At 43.9% G+C, this 26,295-nt stretch overlaps 1 protein-coding gene across 5 annotated transcripts in view; it reads left to right on the top strand.

Annotated features, from left to right (window-relative positions):
* Positions 1–26,295, top strand: part of GRIA3 (glutamate ionotropic receptor AMPA type subunit 3) — a 127,013-nt gene that overhangs the window by 73,677 nt on the left and 27,041 nt on the right. For 4 of the 5 annotated variants that reach the window (XR_010745167.1, XM_066333741.1, XM_066333740.1 and 1 more), the window contains exons 7-12: positions 1,448–1,615; positions 2,609–2,713; positions 4,011–4,118; positions 5,281–5,487; positions 14,300–14,676; positions 21,425–21,623. Coding sequence is in view for 4 of the 5 variants with exons in the window: in XM_066333741.1 (XP_066189838.1) it covers positions 1,448–1,615; positions 2,609–2,713; positions 4,011–4,118; positions 5,281–5,487; positions 14,300–14,676; positions 21,425–21,623 (1,164 nt within the window). In the remaining variant the exon portion in view is untranslated. Of the gene's footprint in view, positions 1–1,447; positions 1,616–2,608; positions 2,714–4,010; positions 4,119–4,468; positions 4,638–5,280; positions 5,488–14,299; positions 14,677–21,424; positions 21,624–26,295 lie in introns of those variants that run through there. The other variant, XM_066333743.1, reaches the window with a different exon arrangement.

The following is a 26,295-nucleotide window of genomic DNA, read 5'->3' as shown; positions in this document are numbered from 1 at the left end:
GGAACCACTGGCCACTCCAGTGAGGTTGGAAGCTGCTGTTGTTTAAAGCTCAGTGAAATGTCTATAGCTCTGTAACTTGCCTTTGCACTCTTTTTTGTCAGACACAATTCTCTTGCTCTGCACATGCAGACACGCCTTATTCTGTGCAGAATTCCTGTGGCCTGATACCAAACTGAAGAACCTGAAGTAAAATAATACTCACTTTTAAGAAATGCAGAACCTCCAACTGTGCTATCATGCCCTACAGGATAGTATTAATTTCTGAATATAATAAATCTTATCCACAGAGAGATTAGCTCAACAAGCAGCTGAAGCTTGGATTTCTGCCTTTCTAACTTGCACATGGGCAGCAGGTCTTGTGGCCTGAGCTCCAGCACGAGGTCCCTCAGTAGGCAGGATCTCAATGGGACCACAGACAGCCAAAAGAAGGGCAGGTGCACTTTCCACTCTTCATTGCTTCCTTCATTTTCTTACAAATGATGGGGAGCTATTGAGCATCACTTACAGGAGACTTGAAATCTGCTCTTACAGACCAAGCACCCTCAATTGCTCCCAGTAGGTCCATGCTGGGAGGGTCTGCTCTACACAGACCCTGAAATTGCAGGAGTGCTGTGGTGCCAGTGGAACCCAGGGATGCCATACACAAAGCCCAGGACACTCTAGGAAGGAAGAACTTTCAGACCACAGATACACATGGAAAAAATACAACAAAAAAACTCTGATGACATTTGCTAGGTGATGCTAAATTTGTAGCATTGGGGAGTGTCATCAGATAATGTGTGATGAGCAGTGAATGAAGTGGACAGCAACAGGAACACGTAAGTTAAGTTTTCTGGGGGTTTTCTTCAAGAGCTGCTGCAACACAGAGCTTACCACCCTCTGCAGATTTATCATGGAGTAGGGGAAGGCAGATGGGGAATTACCAAGGTGATGTAATGGCTGAAGTTTATTTTGTGATTATTTGCTTGTATAGCTGTTTTCTGAGGAAAGTAATCTTATCTATTCCTTGCCACAGATGCTTCCTAATCAGGATTGTGATCCAAACAGAAATGATTTATGTTAACTTCAAGTCAAAACTCTCTTGCCAATCCTACTAAAATCAAAACAAATACCTAAAGCAAAAACTCAAATATGAGCTTTCCTTCAGTATCAGTATCATCCAGCATGGAATTGCAGAATTTTGTAGTAAGCTCATCTAGATGAGCAAATTTCCAATTAAATTGAAATTTTTGCAACTATGAACTGGTATTGTTATTTTGCTGCTGTACAGAATGAAAATACTTTTAATTTGTTAATTGGAATAGATGGAATTGTTACAAAGCACCAGCTGCAAGCCAGAGAGCAAGCAAAGGGTCTGCGAGCAGGATTCTTCTGTTCTAACAAAGAGGACTTGACGTGTCAGAGCTGGGGCAGGGGTGAAGTCGCAGTGTGTGCCCTTGTTTTGCAGTACACGTCTGCCCTGACCCACGACGCCGTGCTGGTGATCGCGGAGGCGTTCCGGTACCTGCGGCGGCAGCGGGTGGATGTGTCCAGGAGGGGCAGTGCTGGGGACTGCCTGGCCAACCCTGCCGTGCCCTGGAGCCAGGGCATCGATATAGAGAGAGCGCTCAAAATGGTAAGGGCACAGGGAGCAGCTAAGGAGCAGCAGCAGCAATGCTGTTGTAGTGCTTGACAGGAATGCCTCAGATTTCCTCCAGCCCCCGTAGTGATATTTCAAAGGAGGTTCAAATCCACTTACTGATAAAAAGAAACTCCCCATGTGTCAGTGTGAATTTGGCTCACCGGGTAATTTGGAGTCCAAGGAATTTTTGTTTTATATAGCCTGGCATGTCATCTCTGAACAGTGAACAGCAGATCAGTCACCAGCCCTGGACTGCCTTTGGCTGGTCTAGCATCACCTCTCCCTGTAACTTCTACAGGTTTTGCTAAATATTAAAGCTAATTTGCCCCTACTGAAGTTTGAGTTACCTTTTCTGCCTGAGATGACAGCTTGTCGGTGTTGATAAGTGATAAAAATACCTCCTTCTTTCATACAGGGAAATAAGAAAGGGTTTTTTTTGAGACAAAGTACTTTATACTTCCCCTTCAGATGATTCATGTGAGTAGGTAATGATAATGATTTACCGTCTGTACACCCATCCATCCTGGCTGAGACCAAAACTCCATAAGCAGTGGAGACAATTGTCTGTGCTCATTCAGGGAAGACATTTGCTCCTTTCTCCTGCACTGAGACTGTTCAAATAAAGCACTTCCCAGAATGAGCAGTGATTTGCCATTCTAGTCTGTGCTGCAGATCACTCTCTGTCAGATCGTGAGGGGTTTAACTGCACTAATTGTTGCTTGTGCCTTGCTGATGCTTCACTCTGTACCAGTGACCCCAAGCATCAGAATCAGTCTTTCTTATATTTAACATATATGCAGGGCTAATTTCACTTACATGCAGCTCACCCTGGCAGTGAGTCACCAGCTGAGTGCTAAAAAATACAGCTGGACCTCAGAGAATGGGGATTGGGGTTTGTGTTGAGCAGTAAAACCAGCTATGTCAGAAGCATAGATAAAAAATGAAGTGAATCTTTTATTAAAATATTTTTCTGTTCATTCCCTCGAGGTGCAAGTTCAAGGAATGACAGGGAACATCCAATTTGACACCTATGGGCGGAGAACAAATTACACAATTGATGTGTATGAAATGAAAGCTGCTGGGTCACGGAAGGTGAGTTTCAGGACATGGATCCAGATTTCACATCTTCACAAATATTTATTCCAACAAACCAATGAAATTCAAAAATTCCAGAGATGCAGTGTAATGACAGGGTCCTGAGGAGTGCCCTTTTCATGCTGTCTTCCCTGTCCCAGGAACCTTGTTATGTTCAGTCACTGGGCTAAACCACTCACCCTGCTTAACACCTTCACTGGTTTCCATGTCAACTTCAAACACAACTTTTTCCCTTAAAATCCTTCTGGAGCTTTTTCACTGCCAAGCAGAATACCTGCTGCCATGGTCCTGTTTAGTCCTATCATATAAATTCCTCTCCATCTTTCCCTCCCTCTCCATATTGGGCTTTGGAGCCATAGTGAAGCTGGAACCAGTGAAACCTTTTGAAATCAACTGAAAATAAGTTTGGTTCTAATTAGAATTTCATATTAATTCTCTTGTCTCCTAAATAAAGTATAGATTCTAAGTGGGATAGTTGCTTCGATCAGTGTTATAAAAGAAGTTTAAGGCAGATGTTCAAGCATAATTACATAGACAGGGTCACAAAAGTTCTGAGAGAAGAGTCTGTGTGGGTGAGTCTCTTAAATCCCCTGGTTTCACCCGGAGATGGGTTCTTAACGTGCTTGATCACCACTGAGACTCCTTAAACATTTCTGCACAAATCCTGATAACCAAATACCTCTAAAGGTGGCCCAGCCCCTCAGGGAGGTGTACAGTGCAGAGAACAGTGTCATTTCTGTGTTGTGCACATATACAAAAACTATTGTTGAAGCCTGGTGATGCAGGCAAAGGTCAGCACCAGGCAGCTGATAAAGTCACCTCATGCTCACAGAGGGTTTTGTGTTCCACACTGCAGATAATGTGCCTGCATTGCCAACAAGGTCTGTGCATCTGCTCTAAAGCCAGCTCAGGTCTGCAGGGAATGTATTGGATAAAAATCACAAAATCAGAGAATTTTACTCAGAATGCTGTGCAGTTTATTTTCTTGTCTGTACTATGCTCTTATGCTGTGGATATATGGGAATTTTTTCCACAGGCACCGTACTGATGTGAATTGAGATAGGAAGAAATTTTTATGTATTTTCATTTAGATTTGCTTTGTGCTGATTTGCTTTTGGGATTGAGAACATTGTTTCTTTAAAGAAATGGATGTAAAGCTAATGTAGTCCCTTAATGACAAAAGCAGGGAATGAGAAAATTTACAAAGCCACAGGTTTTGATGTTGCTCTTACAAGTTCATGTAGCAGAGTCCTTGTAAAGGCATGTAGTGAGGTAACAATCTCCATTTTTATAGGCTGGTTATTGGAATGAATATGAAAGATATGTGCCAGCATTAGATCAGCTGCCCTCTAATGACACTTCATCTGTGGAGAACAGAACTATAGTAGTCACTACCATCTTGGTAAGTTTGATGTTCTTGTTGTGTTTGTGTTTAGGAAACAAGGCACATGACTCCTGAGGTGTGGTAGACACCTTGGCAGGAGGCAGATGTTGAATACTGTGTGAATTCAAGTGGCTGGAAAGTTCAGTATCTTCCAGAGATGTTCTGAGGGCTTGACCCTGCTAACTTACATCTGTCAGTAAATCTGCTCCCAGGAGGAGCTCACTGGGCTCACCGTTGGGCTTTGCTGCTTCCCAGACACTTGAACTCAATGAGATGCCTCATGGGAGTGAAGTTATTCTGCATGTGTGTAAATGAGCACAGAGATTGGCCTTTCTGCTCTAGAGTCAAATCTTGCACCCCTCACTCAGGTGCAGGTCCTGTAAACCCAGCCCCTGTGGACTGAGTGAGGGTGGCAAAGTGACGCCTGTAGAGAACTGGAACTGCTCTAGCACTGGGTGAAAAGCAGCCTTTACCTGTGCAATTCCAAAGGAGCAAAGCTCTTCCTGTGTGTCACGAGCAGCAGCACCTGTGTCAGTCCCAGCGCCTCTACAGACCTGCTCAGTGCAGCATTCCTTGTGACTTCTGTGCTTTTTACTGCTAAGCATCAGTCATTTTATGATCCTTCCTGAAGCATGCTATTTTATACTCCTATGGATTTTGTGAGATATAATCAGCATTTCAACTAGAATTTTCCAAGAAGGCTAAGGGAATTCAGTGACAAAACATGCTGCTGAGGATTTCAACCCAGCTTCCCTTAGGCTGCTTTGAAAATATCTCTCCATCAGAGCCCCATTCTTGGCCACTGGGGCCTCAGGAAATTGTGGTGATGGTACAGGTGTTGGATATGTCAGTCTTTAAATGCTAAAACTTGAATTACTGCTACAGTGATGCTACTTGTCTGTCTAATCAGGCCTAATTATGCAAACAGAAGTGTAACTGTTCAAAAGTCCTGTTGTCTTCAATGGGTTCTTACTAGGAATACAATCAATACTATGTGTGGCTGTAGGATCAGCCAAGGATTTTTATACTGCAGAAGTGTGTCATTCTAATTTCTGTACCAAAGCAGAAAATAATGTAAATACTTGCCAGTAATATAAAGGATAATAACAGCTCTCATTTTGTGTGGTTTACAGCTGTATTTTACATTCATAGACTTTTGATCTTTACTTTTGTTTCAAAGGAATCACCATATGTAATGTATAAGAAAAACCATGAACAACTAGAAGGGAATGAGAGATATGAAGGATATTGTGTAGACTTAGCTTCTGAAATAGCAAAACATGTTGGAATAAAATACAAACTGTCAATTGTTGGAGATGGGAAATATGGAGCTAGGGACCCTGAGACTAAGATATGGAATGGCATGGTGGGTGAACTGGTCTATGGGGTAAGTTTCTCTTAACATTCATTTTCATGTTCTTTATAAAAAATTATGTTCGAAGTTAATAGACTGCAAAATAAAGATCATCTGTTTAAATACTACCTTTAAAATTCTAGATATTTCTTTGTATTGCCACTTCTATAGTCTGCTTTTCTAATTGTTTCATTGCAGGAAAGTGTCGCTTTTCTTACTGCTGTTCTCCAAACTGAAGTCCCCAAAATGTCAAGAAGTAGCATTGGGCAAACTTCAAATTCTTGTTTATAGCAGAATTTCCAGTTTGCTCTTCATATGCTGCTTCTTCATTTGCCTGATCTCCTTTTTCTGTACCAGTCTCTGAAGTGCTAGGGATGTCCCACTCACTGAAGGTCTGATCTGGGATACTGAGCCTTGCTGGGTCACTGATCCTGGTTTGTGTTTGACCAGACCCATTTAACTCCATGTTGCTTTTCAGGGTAAGAGGCAATGCAGGTGTGAAATCACCCACATTGTTTTTCTCTTTAAGCCCTGGGTTTGGCTTCAAAAATCAACTGTCAGACAAAAAAAAAAAAAAAAAAAAAAAAAAAAAAAAAAAAAAAAAAGCTAATTCATTGCATTCCTCTTTATATTTCTATATTGGGTGTACATCACTTTGTTTAGTAAGAACAAAAACAGTTTGGAACTGCCATTTTAGAAACTTCTTTGAAAATGAGAATTTTGGAATACAGATAAACCAGATGGAAGGGGGAGAAAATTGGCTTTGCAGAAAAGACTTCTCAAGCTGATATTTCATCCTTTTTTTTCTCAAATGCTAATGAGATGATTTGTGATTCCGCCCAAATCTTTTTTGCAGTTTATTTTTAACAAGCTTTCCTTTATTAAAAATATCTGAGCAGAAGCCCATATTTCAATTGCTTCCTTTTGTTCTGTGGCTGAGTGTAATTTCTAAAAGTCACCTCAAAATTTCATTGGGATTATGCATCATCATTCTTGCAAAATGTTTGGTGAGATAATTATTTCCAAATGAATCAGTCTTTTTTGAGTAATTGCTTGGTTTTCACAAGTTTTCTTACTCTGGAGCAGTCAGTCCTTATGCCTCATTGTGTAGTTGGTAGCCTGTTCAACTTGAAAATGTTTTATAGAAATAATAATGGTTTTGTTGTATTGTATTGTGGCAGGGAGGGAAATCTGCTGATTACAGGAAGTAAACAGTGTTCTGGACCCTTGGATTTCTTCTTTGCTTCCCTGTTGCTTTGAGATTTCACATTATGCAAATCCTCTGAACTCCCCCTGCCTCAGTTGTACAATTTGGGAAACTGATGTTCGCTCTCTCAGAGAACACAAGTCCATGGAGAACCTCTGAAGCAAAGGTTTAGTTTAGTTCAAGCAAATTACATTGCACTGGAAACCTCTACCCTCAGTTGCTCTGTGTGTGGTTCAGGAAATATCAAGAGTATCAGCTGTAATTTGGTCCTTTTGATGTACTTGCAAGTGACAAGCAATGAAACTCCTTCATTCACTTCAAAAATAACCATACCATGTGGGGAAGGCATGGCAAAAGAGAACCTGAGATGGCTGGCAACAGTCAGAGCACAGGGACTGCCTTGCAGAGGGGAGGAAAGGTGTGATGTGGGTGGTGTGGCTCCAGCTTTTGTGTCTGGAGCAGTGAGGTCAGGCTGTGCAGCTGCTGTGCCACACAAGATCCACCTGCATCCAGGGCCTCAAACATGCTCTGAGGGCTGGAGCAGCTGCCCTGTGAGCAAAGGCTCAGAGAGCTGAGACTCAGCCTGGCGAAGTGAAGGTTCCAAAGAGACCTTAGAACACCTTCCAGTACCTAAAGGGGCTGCAAGTCAGATGGAGAGAGATGTTTTAGAGGGTCACGTAGTGATAAGACAAGGGAAATGGCTTTGAACTGAAAGAAGGTTGATTCAGATTAGATATTAGGAAGAAATTCTTCATTGTGAGGGTGCTGAGGACCTGGCCCAGGTTGTCCAGAGAAGCAGTGGATGCCCCATCCTTGGAAACACTGAAGGTCAGGCTGGCCAGGGCTCTGAACACCCTGATGCTTAGTGAAGGGAGGTTGAGCTAGATGATCTTTAAAGGTCCTTTCCAACCCAAACCAATGTGTTATGTGCAGGTTGGCTGCAGCTGCTTTTTCCACAGCCCCTTGGGACCAGCCTAACTCAGGGAGCTCTGCCTCCTTAGCATCAGACTTAGCCCTAAACAGACCATTCCTTAAAGCAACCCCAAAACCACCCCACCATTCTCATTTCATTCATGACCTGCAAAAAGGTCAGTTCCTTTGTATTCTGAGCACAAGTTTTCATCCGTGTTTTCTCGTTAATGAAAAATTGAGGAATGTTTCCCTCCCTGACCCCCAGCAGTTCCTCTGCTCGTGCTGTGAGCTCTGTTAGTGAAGCCTCTCCACTGCAATGCTCAATTATTCAAAGGTCAGATGTGTCCCGTGAGGTTTGAGTGCAGACCCGGGTTAATGCTTCCAGCCCCGTGCTGCTGAGCCAGCCCCGCAGAGCGCCCAGCCGGGCTGCGCTCGCCGGCTGCCTGGAAATCCTCCCGGCTTTGTGTGAGCGGGGCTAGCAGCCCCTGAGCTCCGAGTACAAACCTCAGCAGCCCTCCAGACCTTTGCCCAGCTCTGTTGGCAAACACTGTGAAATACCCTCGGCCCTTTCTCCGTGCGCTGAGGGGGGGCTGTGTACCGCACTCACAAGGGTGTTCACTGAGCCTTTGAAGATGAGAAGTACTCCAGAAGTGCTAATTATTTGGAGCAAGCACCTCATTTACGTGCTGACTTTCCTTTATCTCTCACGGGCTTAAAACTCTATTAAGGGAACTAAAACTGTGTTACCGTAATGCCCCTGTGAATCTTGTCAGCAAAATTACTCAAATTTGGCTCCTCTGGATTCCATTTTGGGAAGACAAGAGGCAGATTAGATTTTAAGTACCTTTGTTAGCACCTATGGAAGATAGACTTGGTGGGATAAAAGGGGCCTGATTGCTTTTGGTAGCAGTTATCCCGCAGCTGAGCTGAGCTGTGGCAGAAACACAATCCTTTAGATTGCATTTGTGTCAAGCGATAACCAGTGACTAGTCATTTGTCAAATACAGCACATTCCTGACCCAGCAGCCACCCCCCGGCACTGCTGGAGTGTCTCAGGCAGCTTTTGGAATACTGAGCCCTTTCTTGCATGGCCCCAGGCATGCAACTCCTTTCTAAACTTGCTCTTAGGACAGGCGTAGGAAATGCACGGCTTGTCATTTTAATGCTAAAAGCCCAATTAGCTGTACGGGATGTTTGGGTTGTGCCAGTTCATTGTTACTATTCTTCTAATGGAATGCATTAGAGCAGGGAGAAAAGGCAGCCCCCAGACACTGCACTGGTGGGAAGGAGCACTGCACTCCAGTCTGCACCGAGCTGCACTGGAGCTGCACCAGAGCTGCAGGGCTGCAGGGTGGCACCGCCCTGGCTCCAGTGCAACACTCACTGGAGGTCGGCATTAGCTGGGCCAACGGGAGCAGTCCCAGGAGTTCCCCGTTGCCATTTGCACCCTACAGTGCCCCCCGTTAGAAATCCTGCCTCCCTGTCTCACACGGGTCTGGCTGGGGGCCGTCAGGCTCCTGTGCTGCAGGGCCCCTGAGGCCAAGGACAATCTCAGCTGTGCCCTGGGCCTTTCCCTGCGGCTCTGCACGGGGCTGCACCAATGGACAATGCCCTGGGTGCAGAGGGGCAGCGGCCCCAGGCAGGGAATTCTCCTGAGCAGATATTCCAACCTCCTTTGATTCAGGTAGGAGAACCCAGCACTCTTGTTGGAGAGGAAATGACGGAGATTTGTGGTTTGTTAGCAATGTTTAAATGTTAGCGATAGTAGTAATAGTGATAGTAATGATAATTGTAATATTAATAATAATAATAGTAATAATGAGATTTGGCATAAAAGGAAATGTATTTGGTTTTTCATAAATCAAAATGGGTCAGTTCAGGCTGAAAAAAACCCTTAAATCTGCTCTTTCACTCTGATGGCATCAAAATAAAACTCCTCATCCTAGCAGATACCCATTCAAGCACAGTTACTTTTTAAACTAAGAGAAATTTCCAAAGCATAGTGGAAATTTCTAATAGAATAAAAATAGAAAATAGGTAAAGCCTTTTTCCTGGACCTTTCAGAAGGGAAGTAGCTAAATCATTCTCAGTCCAGGAGAACGAATCACTATTTAAATCTAAGCAGCAGATCAGTGCAGCAGGGCCAGTGCTGTCCTGCAGTGACCCAGGGGCTGAGCAGCAGCAGCTCCCTGGGCTCTGTGCTCAGGGCTGTGCACCCACCAGCTGCTGAGCATTATACAGACGTCTTTTCTCTTCTGTGGGGTCAGCCTCTTTCTGTAGGCTTTTATTTCTCCTTCCCCTTTTAAAGCAGGCTGCTGTTCTTCCTCCCCTGTTCAGCCAGGGAAGCCATCCCTCCCCGGCCTGATGCTTTTCACTGCACTGAGGCTAATTGACAGTAGTTTTAACACAGATCTTAATTGTAACTACAAATGCTTTGGGAATGGAAAGAGCAGCCAGACCTTACAGCCTTTGAAACTCTGCTCAGGTTAAAACAAGGCTTTATAAAACCTCTCAATCTGTAAACTAGCACAGAGGAATGCAGCAGGGGTGTAGAGGACAGCAGTCCCCAGGAGCCAGCAGGCTCTGCAGTCTGTCACAGTGGGGCTGCACACACATCCCCCTGAGCAGCCTCCAGTGGGGCTGGCTCTGGCCTCACCAGCAGCACGGAGAGACACTAAAGGTGGCACATCTGGCCCTTGAATCACAGCAGAGAGGCAGGCTGGTCCAGTTCCTGCTTCTCCTTCAAACCTCCCACAGGCTCTCAGTCCATGGCAGAGCCTGACTGTGCCGTGGGTGGGTGAAGCTTGTCCCTTCTCCTGACTCCTGAATTCTGCAGGGGGGAGCCCAGTGCAGGTCCCCAAAGGCAGCTGAGCCCACGGCTCAGATAGACCCTGACACAGGGACTGGGGTGGGGTTTTGGGCACAGGTATAGCTTTGGGGTCCTGCACACAGGGACAGGTGTGGGCTCCCTGGCCAGGCTGAGCTGTGGGTCAGCCCACAGCCCTGGCACAGAGCCCCGTGGTCCTGGGCTTTGGCTGACCTGAGTCCAAGCACAGGCAGAGGCAGCATACATATGTCCACAGCCCCAAAAGCAGATGTACCCTTTATGTCTCCATCTGTGAATTGCAGGAGTGTGTCAGAATGAGCTGTGGGCATCCACAGAAATCACAAATGGACTTAACTTTGACAAACTGTGGCAGACAGGGCCAGCTGCTCTTTTAACACCTTAATACCTTTTTACACTGCTCATCTAGGGCACATTATGACTTCAATGCAGCACGTTGCTGGTCAGATATGACCTGTTGGCTTTAAATAAGTGTGAGCTAATGTGTTAAAACCACATTGCCCCCCTGACCTGGCCTCACAACACACCCTGAATATCCTTGGGGACGTTGCACCGCCTTTACAAAGGTAGCTCTTAGTAGCCAAAACCACAGGTGATGTGTTGCTGTGTCTGACACTCTTTTCTGGTACCTGGAAACCTCAGACTGCACTGAGGAGTGTTCAAACGTGCTCAGAGACAGTCAGCATTGCAGCCCAGTCTCTTGTGGTGTCCCTGTACCTGCATTCAGCACTTTCGGGGTTCCCAGAGGTTTGGCTGCCAGTAGAAGTCCATCAGTGGGCCTGTGCTCCAGTCTGCACAGAGTTGGGGTGCAGCCTGGCAAACAAAGGCACTGCAGTCTGGACTTTTCACTTCTTGAAAAGTGACTCTGGAGCAAAGGTGTTCAGTTCTGGCAGCACCAAAGCAGGTGCAGGCAGGAGCATAGCCAGACGTCTCACTGTTTCCAGTGCACAGCTTTGGATTTGGGAGAGTCATCAGTAGGTCTATAAGCAGGAGAATCCTGTCCCTCCTTTTGGATTACAGAGGTAGAACATCTTATCATTTTTCATTCTCCATGTAGAAGGCTATTTCCATTTGCTATTTTTTTTCTCCCTCCCTGTAAGAGTCTGGAGGTTTGCAGCTCCCTGGGGTCATTTTTGAGCAGAGTGGGCAGCGCCTTTGTGCTGCCTGTCCTCTCCAAATCCATCCCTCCCACACTGGTAGGCAAAGACAGAACAAGCCTCAGAGGAATCCGTGACATTTCTCGCCCAGCTGAAATGCAGTGGAGATGATGTTTGAAACGCCATTAGTCATGAATGATTAGCAAAGCTCAGTTGTTGAGGTTTTAAACCCCTCTCCAGCTCTGTACGAGGAAGGGCATGTTTGTGGTTGTGTTCTTTTTAATCGAGCTCAATTTGTGCGGGTTCTGCTTATCTGCAGCCATAACAGGGAGGAAGTTCTCAGCAGTGCTGCAGTTATTAATGATCCTTTAGGGTGCTTAGAGCTCTCCATAAGCTCTCCATTTCAAATACTGTATCTCTAAATAAATAAGCAAAGAGAGAACCATTTTTTAGCCTCCCTAGTGCAGCTAGTATTCAGGGAAGTGGTGAGCAGCCAGGCTTGGGTATTGGACTGTAGCTGGTCCACTCTCAGTGCCTTGGTTTCCCAAGAGTGTGTGAACCCGTGCTTGTTCCCTCTGCAGAAACCATTTGCTACCACATTCACTAAGGGATGAGGATGGATTTTGGTGTTTCCAATACAGTGAATGCCTTTGGTAGGGATGGTAGGAAAGCAGGGAGACTGAAATGTATCAGAAATTTAGTATTTGTATCCCATTTAATATTAAAATGCAGTTAGAAATTATTTACAAAGAAATCCGTACTGTATGATATGAACATGGTAACGTCAGGGTTTTAACAAGTGATTTATCACTGCATCAGCATCAGCATCACCCCCCACAGGAACATCCTGCATGAACTCAGCTGGGCATGAAGGAGATACAGATCTTATTGCATGCTGCATCAGCACTTAGGAAGAGTTCCACCATGTCTACTTTGGCAATTCTCCAAGTCCCTGAAAATGCTCCAGAAGTGAAATGCTCCTACCGGAGCCTTTCCTTCCCTTTAAGGGGTGTTCCCAGGCTGGCAGTCCATGTGCAGGAGTGCCTGGCAGGAAGGCACTGCCTCCCGCCTGGGCTTCACTTCACATGGAGCCATTGCTGAGTCTCTGCAGGGGTCCTCATCCATTAGGCTTGATCTGATAAGGATTAATTTTTAAGTGCCTCATTAGTTCAACAGGAAGTACAGTGGCATGGTCAAAGTACATAGTCTTCCAGCTGGCTGTGGACTCTGACTACATTTAAAACTGATATTCTGTGTGAATCTCCCCCTGACTGCACACACCTAGTATATAACAGGATCTCAACAAGCAGCGGATGTAAGAGAAATAAATACGTGTTTGGGGGAATTCCTCAGTGAGCAAGTTCCAACATCTTCCAAACATGTTACCTCACTCTACCCATACCTCCCCTCCAATGTCTCCATTCCTTAGGTGATGAACACATTCATCTGCAAAGCCAGTGAACATGCAGGATCTAGAGGCATTTTCAGTTTTTATATTCAAGCCATGTTCAGCTCGATTTTTGCAGTAAGTGACCACAAATCAGCCGAGGTTTTCTCCTTGAGGGAAGGGCCACTCAAGAGGAAAGGCAATGTCCCAGTGCCCATGACTGTCAATGAGGAGGGGCTGTCAGAGGGGGCACCCAGGGCCATGATTTCCGACCATGCCCAGGCATGGTTTTATGAGATTATTCCAGCAGTGAACTTGTGCATATCCCTTGTAGCTGCACACAACAGTGAGAACTGTTGAGAGATTTCCTTGGGTGGCTGGAGCAAACCTGGAGGCTGTGTGTGCAGAGGCGCGCCCTGCAGAGAGAGGCAGCTATGGGGAAGGCCAATCCTCCTCTGACAGGGCTGTCACTGCCCTTGGCCCTGAGCAGTTCTCCAGGGTGGCTGCACCAGCAGGAACTGAGCCCACGATGCTCTGATCAGCTCCATGAGAAGCGTTTGCCAGTTCTGCTTATCAAATGTAAAACCCAAACCCATAGTTAGGAGGAGGAGCAAACCAGATAGTAATGAGAGTCACCTACATCACCATCAGATTCACATAAAGGCATATTCAATTGTTTTATGGCACAGATTTTAATTGTATCTTACTAACATTTCCCATTAACTTTTATTCAAACTTCCACTTAATCAGGCTTTATTTTTCCACTAGAAAGAGATGCCTAGTTACCAGTGGGGGAAAAGATCTAATTTTAAAGGTGCAGAGTGGTTTAGGTACTGATAAGTTAAGGTTTCCCTGAGGACCATTTTTGTCCCTTACTGCAGTGGAGTTTTAAAGGACCATGCAAGTCATAGCACCCAAGTGCAGCCGAAATTCAGTGACTGAGTATTTCTCCTGTGTTCCTTTTAAAGATCTGGACTAATCAGTAAGGCAAGAGAACTTGCTGAAAGAATGGAAAAGAGAAAATTAAGACATAGCAAACACAGAATTTGTCCAAATTCTTCAAGACAAATGGGTGGTTACAGACTATTACTACAAAATGACATTGTGTTGTTGCCATCTCACTGTCCAGTTTGTGTAGTATTTATTCATGTGTTTTAACTTAATAGCAATATCTGCTGCTGTCATGAGCCCCTTGCACAGATTTGATTGTAATTTTTCTTGTTAATTTTCTGTTAATATCATGTAGTCCTTAACTTCAGTGACTGCAAAATAGCCTGCAAAGAATTTATTTTCACTCACTCTTGTAATTTATCATCTGATTCATTAGCCTGAGACTCTAGAGTGTGATTCTGTTGTATCTGACTTGTAACTAACTTGGGTTTGTTTTCCCTTTTCAGAGAGCAGATATAGCTGTTGCCCCCCTCACCATAACATTGGTGCGAGAAGAGGTCATAGACTTTTCCAAACCCTTTATGAGCCTGGGCATCTCCATCATGATCAAGAAGCCTCAGAAATCTAAGCCGGGCGTGTTCTCTTTCCTGGACCCTTTGGCTTATGAGATCTGGATGTGTATAGTCTTTGCTTACATTGGCGTCAGCGTGGTTCTTTTCCTAGTCAGCAGATTCAGCCCCTATGAGTGGCACTTGGAAGACAACACTGAAGAACCACGTGACCCTCAGAACCCTCCTGACCCTCCAAATGAGTTTGGAATATTTAACAGCCTTTGGTTTTCCCTGGGTGCCTTTATGCAGCAAGGATGCGATATTTCTCCAAGGTTTGTTCCATATCACTCCATCACCTTTTTGCATTTTATGGTCATTTTCTGATGCCATGGTGCATATATGTTATTTCTCAAATTTCTTTTTAATTCCAATTTTTTTATTTTGACATTTCCATTCAATATTCAGCATCCTCATTAAGCCACCATGCTTGCTAACATTCGCCTCCAGAGTAAGTAGCATTGCTTATGATGCCATTTATGCATTTCTGCCAAACTTATATTCACCATGTTGAGGCTGTAAAATGCATAGGGTTTTCTGTTTTCAGCAATGCTTGGAGGGCTACCGTGTTTTTGCTGCATATCTCATTTTACGGTCATCTCCTTGGTGCATATGACACATTTTGCTTTGCAAAATAAGATTTCTTTTTAAAAGCCACATGCAACAGCACTTTAAAGCATCTCCACTTCCATCAAGGCTCCTGCTAGTATCTTCACTTTCTTTTGAGTCTAATTTCTCCAGTTTTGTTCTTCTTGAGCCATCCTTTTATCCTCCTGCTTGCCACCATTTTGGCCATGTTTGTGTCCCCAGATGTGCTGTGCTGCTGTCCTCTCCTGTCCTCTCTGTGTGGTATTTCAGTCCAGTCTCACCTGCTGGCCCTCTGTTCATGCTCAGTATGGTCTAATAACCACTGCCAGGTTCCAGAAAGATTTTTCTTATTCATGAAGGCGTTCTTTCTGGATAAGGCTGTAGTAAAGTGTGATTGATATTAGTACCAGTTTAACAGAGAGCACTGCTATTAACTATTGTAGAATTATATTTCTTTTAATAGAAGTAATTTAAAAACCAATGAAAATGGTGAAGCTCCCTCTAATTGAGCAATGCATGTCACGGATTTTTTTAAAAAAAACATCTATCATGTTTCTGCATTTACACTGGTAAAATACTTTGGTGATTGTTATAAGCAGTAAAATTATCTAGTTTCTTAGTGGTAGAGCAGTAATTTTATTTTGTACAACAATAATTTAATAACCAGTTTCCAGCCATTTTATTTATTAAAAACACCTGCTAAGTCAAACAGAATGTAGTTTTCCATTTAACAAGGTCGCTATTTAGAGGAAAAGAGAAATCTTTTTCCTAAGTGCTGACATTCAAAATGCATCTTGTTGATGTCCAGGTTGCCTTTTCCCATACCTGAATCATTCAAAAAGTGCCAGGTGTTCCTGGTTCATGTAGCATTAGGAGTCCTAAGTGGCCTCACTGGAGCAAGTGACAAAATTTCTATGAAGTTTCTTGGGAAGGATCATGGTTTTGTCTGTTGGAGTGCAATAACCATCCTATAAATTCGTGTTGGTTCCCAGTCCTGGTGTCTGGGTGTGCAGCCTCCCTGTGCCCTGGCAGCTGCTGGCCTCCTGCCCCTGTTTGCCCTCCCTGTTTCTGCCTCAGACCTGCAGTGACATTTGCCCCAGTGCTTGCTGTGGAGGGATTTAAATTGCTGTTGACCATGTGTGTGCCCAATTAAAGGACCGGGAAATAAGCACTGGGACATCACATGGAAAGCTGCAGGCATGCACTGGTTCTGCTAGGGCTGCTTATTGACAGCAAAGAGAAGTGCATTGGATTTTGGGGAAGCTCTCATGTGACTCTTTGGCATGGTCAGGCATTTACCTTATATAACAAGTGGAACACGCTGGTTTTTTTCAGTACAACCACAGTAAGTGCCTTGGAAACACCTACAATAAAAGGAGAGAGACAGCAGTGTATCTATTTATTTTATCTGTCCATCAGAAGCTATTAGCTCAGTATTAATATATGGCCCTCATTGGAAGATGTTGTCCAGTTATTTTGTTATCTTCCATGATAACATTCCAGGCAGTTACGTGCATTGTTTTAGAGAAAAAAGAGAAATTTAATACCTTGGTTTAAATTCCTGAAACACTGTTCCTTTGAATGATATGCTGATTGAGGTTGATTAAAATGTCAAATTTCTTTTTTGTAGAAGGACTATTCCCAAGTATTTCATTCTTAATCCATATCTTTGTAAGGTTACACCATTCACAGTACATTGACTATATGAATGTTTCATACTATTTTATTGCCACTAAAAGGGGCTTCATTCTTCCATTGTGAGTTTTGTCTGAATAAATTTCTTATATGAGAGCGTGCAGCACTTGTAGAGAGATGCCGACAAGCAGCCTGGAGAGATCACTTTTGTGCTTGCTGATAAAGGCTCTTTCAGCTGCCTTTGTGTGGAACAGCTGTGACATCTAATGACTAGTTAGATCTATCCTTGGTGAGTATGCTGTGTGGATATTCCAGAGGATATATCCCTATACTCTCCTCTCTATATTTAATAGGAGTCGTCTAAACAGAACCAGAGAGCAGCCAAAGGCTGGGGGTTAGTGCATCCCTTGATGTAATCAACATTTATTTCAGCAGTTTTGTTCTGCTATCAAAGGCTGCTGTGTTTTCTGCATAGTGAGCTAAAGCATTGAAAATTCACTTTTGAGGGATCAAAAGTAGATTATTAAACTTGCTTTTATGTAAGATATGTACAGCAAATGGAATCAGGAAAAAACACGGTCAAATTTGTGACACTGTTCTGAGCAAGAGTATCTTTGAAATCTCTATGAGAGCATGTATTTTCATTTTGCTCTTTATTCATGTAGAACAAAGAGGGTAGATTAATTAATTGCTGATGGAAAAAGACAGAAGGTTATTAAAAACTGTCTCAAGAGGTTGGTCATTTAGAGGGTGTGTTTCTAGGTCCCTGCTTTCACAGCAGAAGACTCAAGAGACTCCTATTAAAGGCCTTGGGAATGACTTTGTGGGACGTTCAGGCTGGCAGTGAGAGGGTGAGGTGACATTGCTGGAAGTCCCAGTGCATTCCTGTGCTGGAGCATCTCCAGCAGTGCTGAGTGTGCCTGGAGTGTCCCCGGGGGCTGCCCCAGAGCTGGGGGCCAGCTGAGTGTGCAGGACATCGAGGGGCTCCACCCCAGGACAGGCCTTCAGGGTTATTTGTCAGCATTACAACCGTGCTCTATCCAAACTGCCCAAGTAAAAATGGAGCAATGTGAGAAGCTTATTATGTATCTGTAATATAGGAAATCAAATATCCTTTACAGACTTGAGCAGAAACAAAATCCAAGCTATTTTGATAAATGAGGTTTTGTTTGAATGTATTATATGTCATATTCTCCTGGAAACTGAATGTGAATTTGAATGTTTATTTTGTTTTTTCTCTTGTTACTAATTTGCTCTCATTTGGCTCCATGCTTCCTTTTAAATTTCCTCTCAAGGTATGCACTCTTCCTGTTTACTTGCTTTGAAAACACCATCTGACTTTGTTTTGACAATTGAGTTATAATCCTGTTGTTCCAGATCTGTGTTGCTCCTCTCATTTGTTAGCACTCTAATTCACTTTAAAATAATGTCATACAAAGTATCTATTTATTGAGGTGATTTGGAAAACTATATTAAGTTAAAGCATTAATTGGTTGTTTTTAATTACATAATTAAATTGATGTCATGTGGTTCAGGCACTCTCTGATTACCTGTACTAACCCTTTTTCTCCTGCATCCCTCCACACCAGCCCCTGCAGTGGGTATAAGGAGTCTTCATCTGAGCAGATGGACGGGGGAACTGGGGTGCTTTGGTCAAGGAGGCTGCCAGGCCATGCTTGTCCGTGTTCTTGTTCTTGAACTCTCTGTCTGTCTGTCTTTCCTTCAGTGTCAGCTTTGTGTTGCATTTGATTTTTCTTTTGCCTCATCCTGTGACACCAAGTGACAGCAATGTCAGCCCAGGCTGCTGTTTAATCCTTTCTGTGCTCATTGGAAGACTCTGGGAGAAACAACTCCAGTGGCATCCAGTTTTCTGTGAAGGGACCTTAGCTCTTCTGATAACAGCCCTGGTCTCCATCTCTCTTGCACAATGGACCCTCGGGGAAGCTCCTTTTCCCTCAGAGGATCCCTGTTCCCTTCCCCTGCCTCTCAGGTGGTCTTTGTGCTGTGTCTGTCTGACTTGGTCCATGCAGGTTGCCAGACCTCTGGGGAGAGGTATTTTACTTTTCTCAGTGGGTAGGGTGCTGTCTGAACGTGCAGCCTGGCACAAACCTTTTATTGTTGCAACAGTGGGAGCTTGAGGTTTCACTGGTTTGGAAAACACTCGTGTTCTGCACATCTCCCTCCTAGCAACCCATCTGTCCTACCAACAGAAGGGGCAGCTACCAATGCAAGTAAGATGTTTCCTGTGGGAAACTACAGGGAAATGAACACACATGATTTTATTCCCAATGCTGCCACTGAATTTATCAGAACACTCTGATAAGTCTTTTTTTCATCTTCCTATTTGAAGAGCTGCCTTAAAGCAAGAGGGCCATGGGAACCTGGAAACTCCAGACAGAGCTTGTCCTGCTGTAGGGATGTAGTTGTTTCATCTGCAGGATCTGCTAGCCAAACCCCTCCTCAGTCTGGCTCTGGAATTGTCCACATCACTGCAGGGAGGAGAAGTTCCACTCCAGGTCTTCTCTGAAGATGGAAAAGTGTATAGTGAAGAAAGGAGCTAAAGGAGAATGAATTTCACCTGACGTAGCTGTCTGAAAGCAATAGACTGTTTTTTAGTGAGATGTCTTGGTTCCCTGTGAAGTCATGAAACAGATGGACAGCTTTAGATTTATCCCATACTACAGCAAGTGACATAAATCTCTTTCTGAAGGTGTCAGGCTCTTCCGTTTTTCTCTGCTGGCTCCAAGGGAATCCTTATGGGGCAAGTTCAGCAGGTGCTGGTTTGTAGTTGGAGAAGATAGTGTCAGCCCAAGTAAGAGGTATCAAGCTTTACCAAATAGCTAAAGCCAAGACCCTGCCTGTTGAGGAAAGGCCAAAAAGGCCTGCAGCCATCTGTAAAATTCCACTCACATGATACCTATGAAGAATTTAGGGTAAGGTAGATAGATTCCTTGACTTAAGGCATTATTCTGTATTTATATTGCTGCAAATTCCCTTTGCAGTAACACAAGGCACAAGGGCTGACAGCCCAAGCTGAAACTTGGAAGCCTTTTATCCTCCTGGGAGGCCCTCAGGAAAGGCAGGGAGGCCTCCTCCCCTTTGGGTGACCTGGTGGATGTGTGCTCTGAGGAACCAGCCTTCATCTGCCCTCTCAGAGGGAGCTGCTGCTTTGTCTCCTCGGGCAGAGGAGAGTGGAGAAGAGTGCTGCTTCACCTTCCTCCACATTCCTCCCACGTATTTCAGATTGTGCTCTCTGTTTTTATTGTGTTGGTGATTTTTTCTTTGTTATGATCTTTAACATTGGATGGATATGTTTTTTTCTTTCTTTCTTTCTTTCTTTCTTTTTCTTTCTTTCTTTCTTTCTTTCTTTCTTTCTTTATTTTTATTTCTTTCTTTCTTTATTTTTTTTTATTTCTTTTTATTTCTTTTTTATTTTTTCTTTTTTCTGAATAATTTAATGGCATTTTTTTCATGGCTCAGGCAATCTCAGGCTCTGGCCAAGACTGGGCAGTTTACCAGCAAACCCCCCTGTGTGGGTGGGGTGGGGGCACGTCATGGGACTTTTGTTTGTTGCCTATCTCCATCTGTTGGTAGGACAACTTGTACCCACTGTCTGGGGATGGCACTGAGGGGCTGAAAGGAAACAAATGAACAGGTAAGAGTTTTCTCTTTCTTCTCTTCACACAAACTGAGGACTGCAGCAGCAAGGTTCCACCTGGGTGTGTCTGAGATTGATTCTTCCTCCGTTGGTATCAGTAGAGCTAAGGGAAGCCATGAAATAGCTGTGTCTCAGCAGCTGAAATGATTCTTGGTAAACATGCTGTATTTGAAGAAGCAACGTACATGGCATTGAAATTCTCCACCCAGCTGAGTGGTGTCACTGCCATCCTCCAGCCCAGATCAAATGCTTTGAGGCTGATGTTCAGTTGTAAAGCATCAAGAGCTCTTGCTGACAGCAGCCAGACCTTCTGACCATTAGGCATTTTGTAATTACCCTTTCGCAAATAGGCTTTTTCTTAAGTCTTTAGGGAATCTCTTTTAAACAAACAAACAAACAAACAACAACAACAACAAAACACGAAGATTGCAACAAAAACTAAACACAACTTTTTTTCTGTTTCCTTCTCTGTTGCTCTGGTGCTTATAAAGCAGGGACATGCTTGACTTGGAACAGTGCAACATGCAAATTTTAATTAACATAAAACATTAACCAAACCAGCCTCTCTTCTCACTTCAATATGCAGATTCAGTTTATAATTCCTGCTGGGTTGTGATGAGAGAAGGATACTGGATCATTTTTGGTACATTCTTTCACATGTTTACTCAGATTCCTTTTTGCAGTTTCCTGGATGTTACATTTTGGGAGTAGATGCAGTAAAAGGTGCATTTGTGTCCCCCAGGCTGGGCAAAGGGACACTATGCTGGCACATCCCAGCATGTCCAGCACAGGGGAAGGCTGGGCACGCAGGGACAACAAAAACCTTGTGGCAAAAGCCTTCTCCAGCAAAGGATTTGTGGAAGTCAGGAGAGCTTGTTCCTCTCCTCACATGAATTCTCTCTTAATTTACTGTTCTTCTTTCTATTGAAAGACCACAAAAAGAGTTGCACTAGGTAAGACCAGGTGTGCACTGATTTTTCACTCCCGAGGGAGGTTAGCAGGAGCTGGCTCACAGTCCACCTGCTCACAGATACCTGGAAGATCTGGACAAAAGGGTTGTGCGTGTGAATTCCTCTTCAGTGAAGAAAGAAAAAAACAGGGATTGTCTTCAGGTCAATTTAATACCGTGTGTTTTTCCATAGATCTCTCTCAGGGCGAATTGTCGGAGGAGTCTGGTGGTTCTTCACTCTCATCATTATCTCTTCCTACACTGCTAATCTCGCTGCCTTCCTCACGGTGGAAAGGATGGTTTCACCCATTGAGAGTGCAGAGGACCTGGCTAAACAAACTGAAATTGCCTATGGCACTTTGGATTCAGGCTCTACCAAAGAATTCTTCAGAGTAAGTGTTAAATCTCCTTTAAGTGCCTAATTTATGGGTTTCAGTTGTTTGATTTTACCCAGCTGTAATAGCTCTCTTAGTGAAAGCTGCTTTGTGCAATCAGGACAGGCCTGAGTGCAGATTTTAATATCAAAAGGCATTTTGTCAAAAATGCGTGGTTCTGCTTAACCTGAACCATCTCGAGATGGAAAACCCGACCTCTGCTATCAGGGGAAGGGTTTTGTAACACCGCTTTCAGAGCCTTGGTGTGATGAGCAGTAATGCAGTCGTTGGCACAGAATTCAGCAGAGAAAACTCTTGCAAGGAGCAATGCTCTTGACCTAGTTGCTGTTTGTGCCCAGCTGGCAGCTGGTGCTGCCACCCGACCTGGGTGCCAGAAGGGGGAGGGAGCCAGAGCTGCTGCTCCTTCCTGGGGCGCTGACTGCTGTGTCCTCATTGCTCACCAGCGTCCGTGCCTGTGTCTGAGCCGGGGAAAAACTCTGTGCCCCATGACTCCGGTCCTTTTGCACCATGGTTAGAGAGAGGTGGTTTGCAGCACTGGGGGAAGGGGCAGGTGCACTTTTATTCATGATCATCCTTTCCTTCTTCTCTTGCCAAGCTACAGGCTGAACTGCAGAGTTTGGTGAGAGGCATTAGGAGCTCTAAATGTGATCTCAGTCCGCTTTTACGTCTCTGAAAACATCATCCAGAAAAGCTCTTATTTCTGGTCTTTGCAAGGGTGAACTGGAATGCTCAGGCCTTTCAGGGAGCTCTTGGTTCTCTCTCAGCAGTGCCAATCAGATGCCATTCAAACCAGCTTATTTTTTTTTATAGAAGAGTGGTCAGTGCTGCAGGACTAATTACTGCCTGTCATGCATACAGGCCAGCTGCAAGGGAGGGAGGAGGGAGAGAAAAAACCCTTGCTGCTGTAGGCTGATGAAATACTGAGGGCTCCTTGGAGAAATACTCAGGGCTCCTTGAATTTACTTAAAATTTCAATACATGACTGCACACACACATACATGTACATAGACATCTAATGTAAGCCTGAAAGGGAAAGCAAAGGTATTTTATGAGGCTTTTGCACTCTGTCTGTAATGTCTTTATATTAAAAGAGGTACTCAGTGGTTCTTAATTGACTGTGGTAGCAGGTACATTACAACGGCTTCTGTTTGTGTTAAAATCCTGTGAGATAAACACTGGCCTTGTAAGGGTGACATTAGTGTATAAAAGCTTTTATTCTGCTTAATTACCAACTCAAGGCAATATTATCTCTACAGCCAAAATGAGTTGAGCAAACCTGTCAAAAGAGGAAGCACAATTTGTTTAGAAATATTGGTGCTGTTTACAGTCGCTATACTGATCTTAGGGGAGAAAATGACTTCTTTTGACTATCTTGTTACAGTTCATATAGAAAGAGGGATTATATGGGAATGCTCCTTCATTTCCTTAATAGTTTGACACAACAAGGAAACCCCTTCTCAGGGAGAGATCAAAGAAATGAGTGTTCCATGTGAAAGGATACAAAGTCTGGTGAATGTAGGAATGCTTTGTTGTGCTGCTAATAATCTTGAGATGAGCTGTGTGTCTCTGCTGGTGCTGGGAAAAGCAGGGCTGTAAATGAGTTGATCTGTCAGGAGCTGCCAGCTCCATCAGGCCAGGACAGGAGTTGGATGGGCAAGGACTCAGCAGAGCCCCAGCAGGATGGAGCAAGGCTGTATGGGCCAGGTGGGAGGAAGAATGAGCCCTGAGTGTGCTGCTTTCTCTTTAGCATTCTCAAGGCACACAACATAATTTCAGTTGTATTAACTTTTGCAGAGTAATTAATTTGAATAGAGTGATACATCCATGAAAATGTTGTAATTAGAGTCTGTAGTTGATTTGAAAAGGGCAAAAGCTTTGCCTTAGAACAAATACTTAGTTGTGCAGTCTTTATTAGTTACTTAATAAGATGGTAAAGGTGCCTGAAATTTGAAATAACTTAGAGGACTCTTGCTTTCTGAGGTCCTGCAGCACAGGCTGCACCTCTCTGTGTTTTAGGGGACTGTTCTCCCTTGGCATCTCTTTTCACTCTGCTACCAGAGACATCAGTGGGAGTGACAGTGCTCTGAGCTGGAAAAAGCCCTGAGTTCTCCTGAGTGCAGGGTGATGCTTATCCCCTGTGTGAGGGGAATATCCTCCACCCATTTTCCCGCAGCATTTTGCTACTTTAAACAGCAATTAGCTGAGTGGCTCGTGATCGTTTACTCAGTGAGAAAGGAGTAACTTGGCTTTATAGCACACAGGAGGTTCAGGACTGTCTCTTCGAGATCCCATTAAGAATCTTTATGGGTATATCTCTTTCTAGAGTGTAAGGCTAAGATGTTTCTCAAAGATACTAATCAGATACTGATCTTAATGGCTGCTGTTGGCCAGGGGAAGGTGCTAGACTGACAGTAGAGAGGAAGAATTGCCTCCTGATGCATCATAAAGGAATGCCATGTAAGTGAGCTTCAGGTCTCCACCATCCTGTCTGAATGTGCTTCAAGGAGCTCCTTGAGAACCTCCAGGCCATGGCTCCCTTCTGCCAGCCCCATTTCCAGACAGGATCACTTTTGAAGTTGTTTTTTTTTTACCGTGTGAATACCTGAATCTGGACTGATACCAGCCTCTCAATTCAGATGAACAGATGGTTATGACTTTGAGCCACTTCAGACCTGGGCAGACTACAGCTCATGACCTATTTTCCAGTCTTGGCACTATCCCTGAACATCACAGGGTCTGTGTTTAGACACTGCCGGGTCTGGGGGCTGAGCTGGATCCACCAGTGCTGCCTGAGGCTTGCACAGTCACTGCTGCTGGTGTGACACTGCCCTGACTGTCCCAGCACTGCCCTGACTGTCCCAGCCCTGCCCTGACTGTCCCAGCCCTGCCCTGACTGTCCCAGCACTGCCCTAACTGTCCCAGCACTGCTCTGACTGTCCCATCACTGCTCTTCTGACTGTCCCAGCCCTGCCCTGACTGTCCCAGCCCTGCTCTGGCTGTCCCAACACTGCCTGGACTGTCCCATCCCTGCTCTCACAGTCCCCAGCCAGACCTGGTATGTTGTATTAGTTTCACAGCAGACACTGTTTACACTCTTCACTTATTGTTGATTCTCTGCATAAGGGCATTTGTCCTCCCAGTATATCTAAGATTCAGAGGAACCTTCCTGTATTCTCATGGTTGTTGCTTGTTTCTGCTCAGAAATATGTTAGATTTTGCACTAATTGGCTAATAAAGGCATTTAAATGGCAATCAGTAGATTGCATCAATTCCCTTTTGGCTTTCAAAGGGCACTCATCCATATTGAAAAGGAAAAGAAAGAACCTCTCCTGAGATATTTATTAACACATGGCCTCAGATTAAGAACTCCAAAATTCCTCTTTCTCTTTCTTGAAGGTTGGTGAAGGCCTGTATAAGAAGTTTTAAATCCCTAAGCTACTTTTAAGGTTGTATCCTTTAGAATTAACATCTTCTAATACATTCAATTAAAGTTTCAGCATATCGGAGCAGCTTATCAAATCAATATAATGCCATTTAATCCAAATTTAGCACTGAGCCTAAGTATAATACCACACTCTAATACGTTTTACCTCCAATATGAATATATTCAAAAGGCATGACCTTTACAACCAATTAGTGATTCTTGTCTAAACTTGGCTGTATTTGAACTTCTGCAGAAGCAGAACATGTTTGTAGACATTTAAAAATATAAATTGCTCTTGAATTTATGGTGTTTTTTTTTAATTGATAGCAAATATCTCTGTTAACAGGCTCCTGCAAAATACCTTACCAAGTGTATGTTTGATCTTTGACAAACACAGCTGACCTGCTGTACACTTCACTGAGAACTTATGTAGTTAATCACTGTTAACTAAATTAGGGAGAAAAGAAGATCTCACATGAATGTTATTTTATCGTAGAAATTTTTCTTTGTATATTTCTCAGCACAAGTTTAAGGATGTCCCCAGCCAAACAACTCAGCTACTGAGTGGCTCTCCCATGCCTCAGGTGGAATGACTGCTGCCCTGAAGTCAGTTCCTGATTTTTCCTCCTGAAAATGTCATTAATTGCCAGATCTGTTAGGAATTTCAGTAGAAAGGCCAAAGATCCTTTGGGCATGAATGTTATTCCAGCTCTTACAGTTGGTTCATCAGTTTCAAAAGTGGTTCAAAAGTGGTTCTTTGCAAACCGAGTTCAGTTGGAGTCCTTTCTGGACTTTGTCTGTACATAAAATACGAATAAACTCCCAGCTTTTAAGACTCAGGAAGTCATGCTAAGGATGGCCCCTTAAGATGTTCCCTATTTTGGTCTCTTCTTGGTTTCAAATCCGAATAGTTCAGCAGGGACAAGTAGAAAAGCATGAGATGCGCTGGCAAGAGGCTTTGCATTTCTGGTTGCCCATACTGAGGAGAGGTGCTTTGACATGCAAACAGCTACCAGAAAAAGCTGCAAGTGGGAAAGGGACTGGTGAGGTATCTCTTGAAAAGAAACTTAAATACCGAATGGTTTAGCTGGTAAAACTAAAGGCAACATAGAAAACAATGTTGGAAAGCAAAGAAAAAATCACCAGGCAGATTAGCACCAAAACAGAAATATAACTTTTATCTGAAAGAACAGTGGAAGAACAAATGAACTCCAAATTCTATTGAAACTAAAAGAAAGCATTCCT

The sequence above is a fragment of the Sylvia atricapilla genome, chromosome 21 (genome assembly GCF_009819655.1).
Source record: "Sylvia atricapilla isolate bSylAtr1 chromosome 21, bSylAtr1.pri, whole genome shotgun sequence".
NCBI classification, from domain to species: domain Eukaryota; kingdom Metazoa; phylum Chordata; class Aves; order Passeriformes; family Sylviidae; genus Sylvia; species Sylvia atricapilla.
This window is presented reverse-complemented; position numbering and strand designations above follow the sequence as displayed.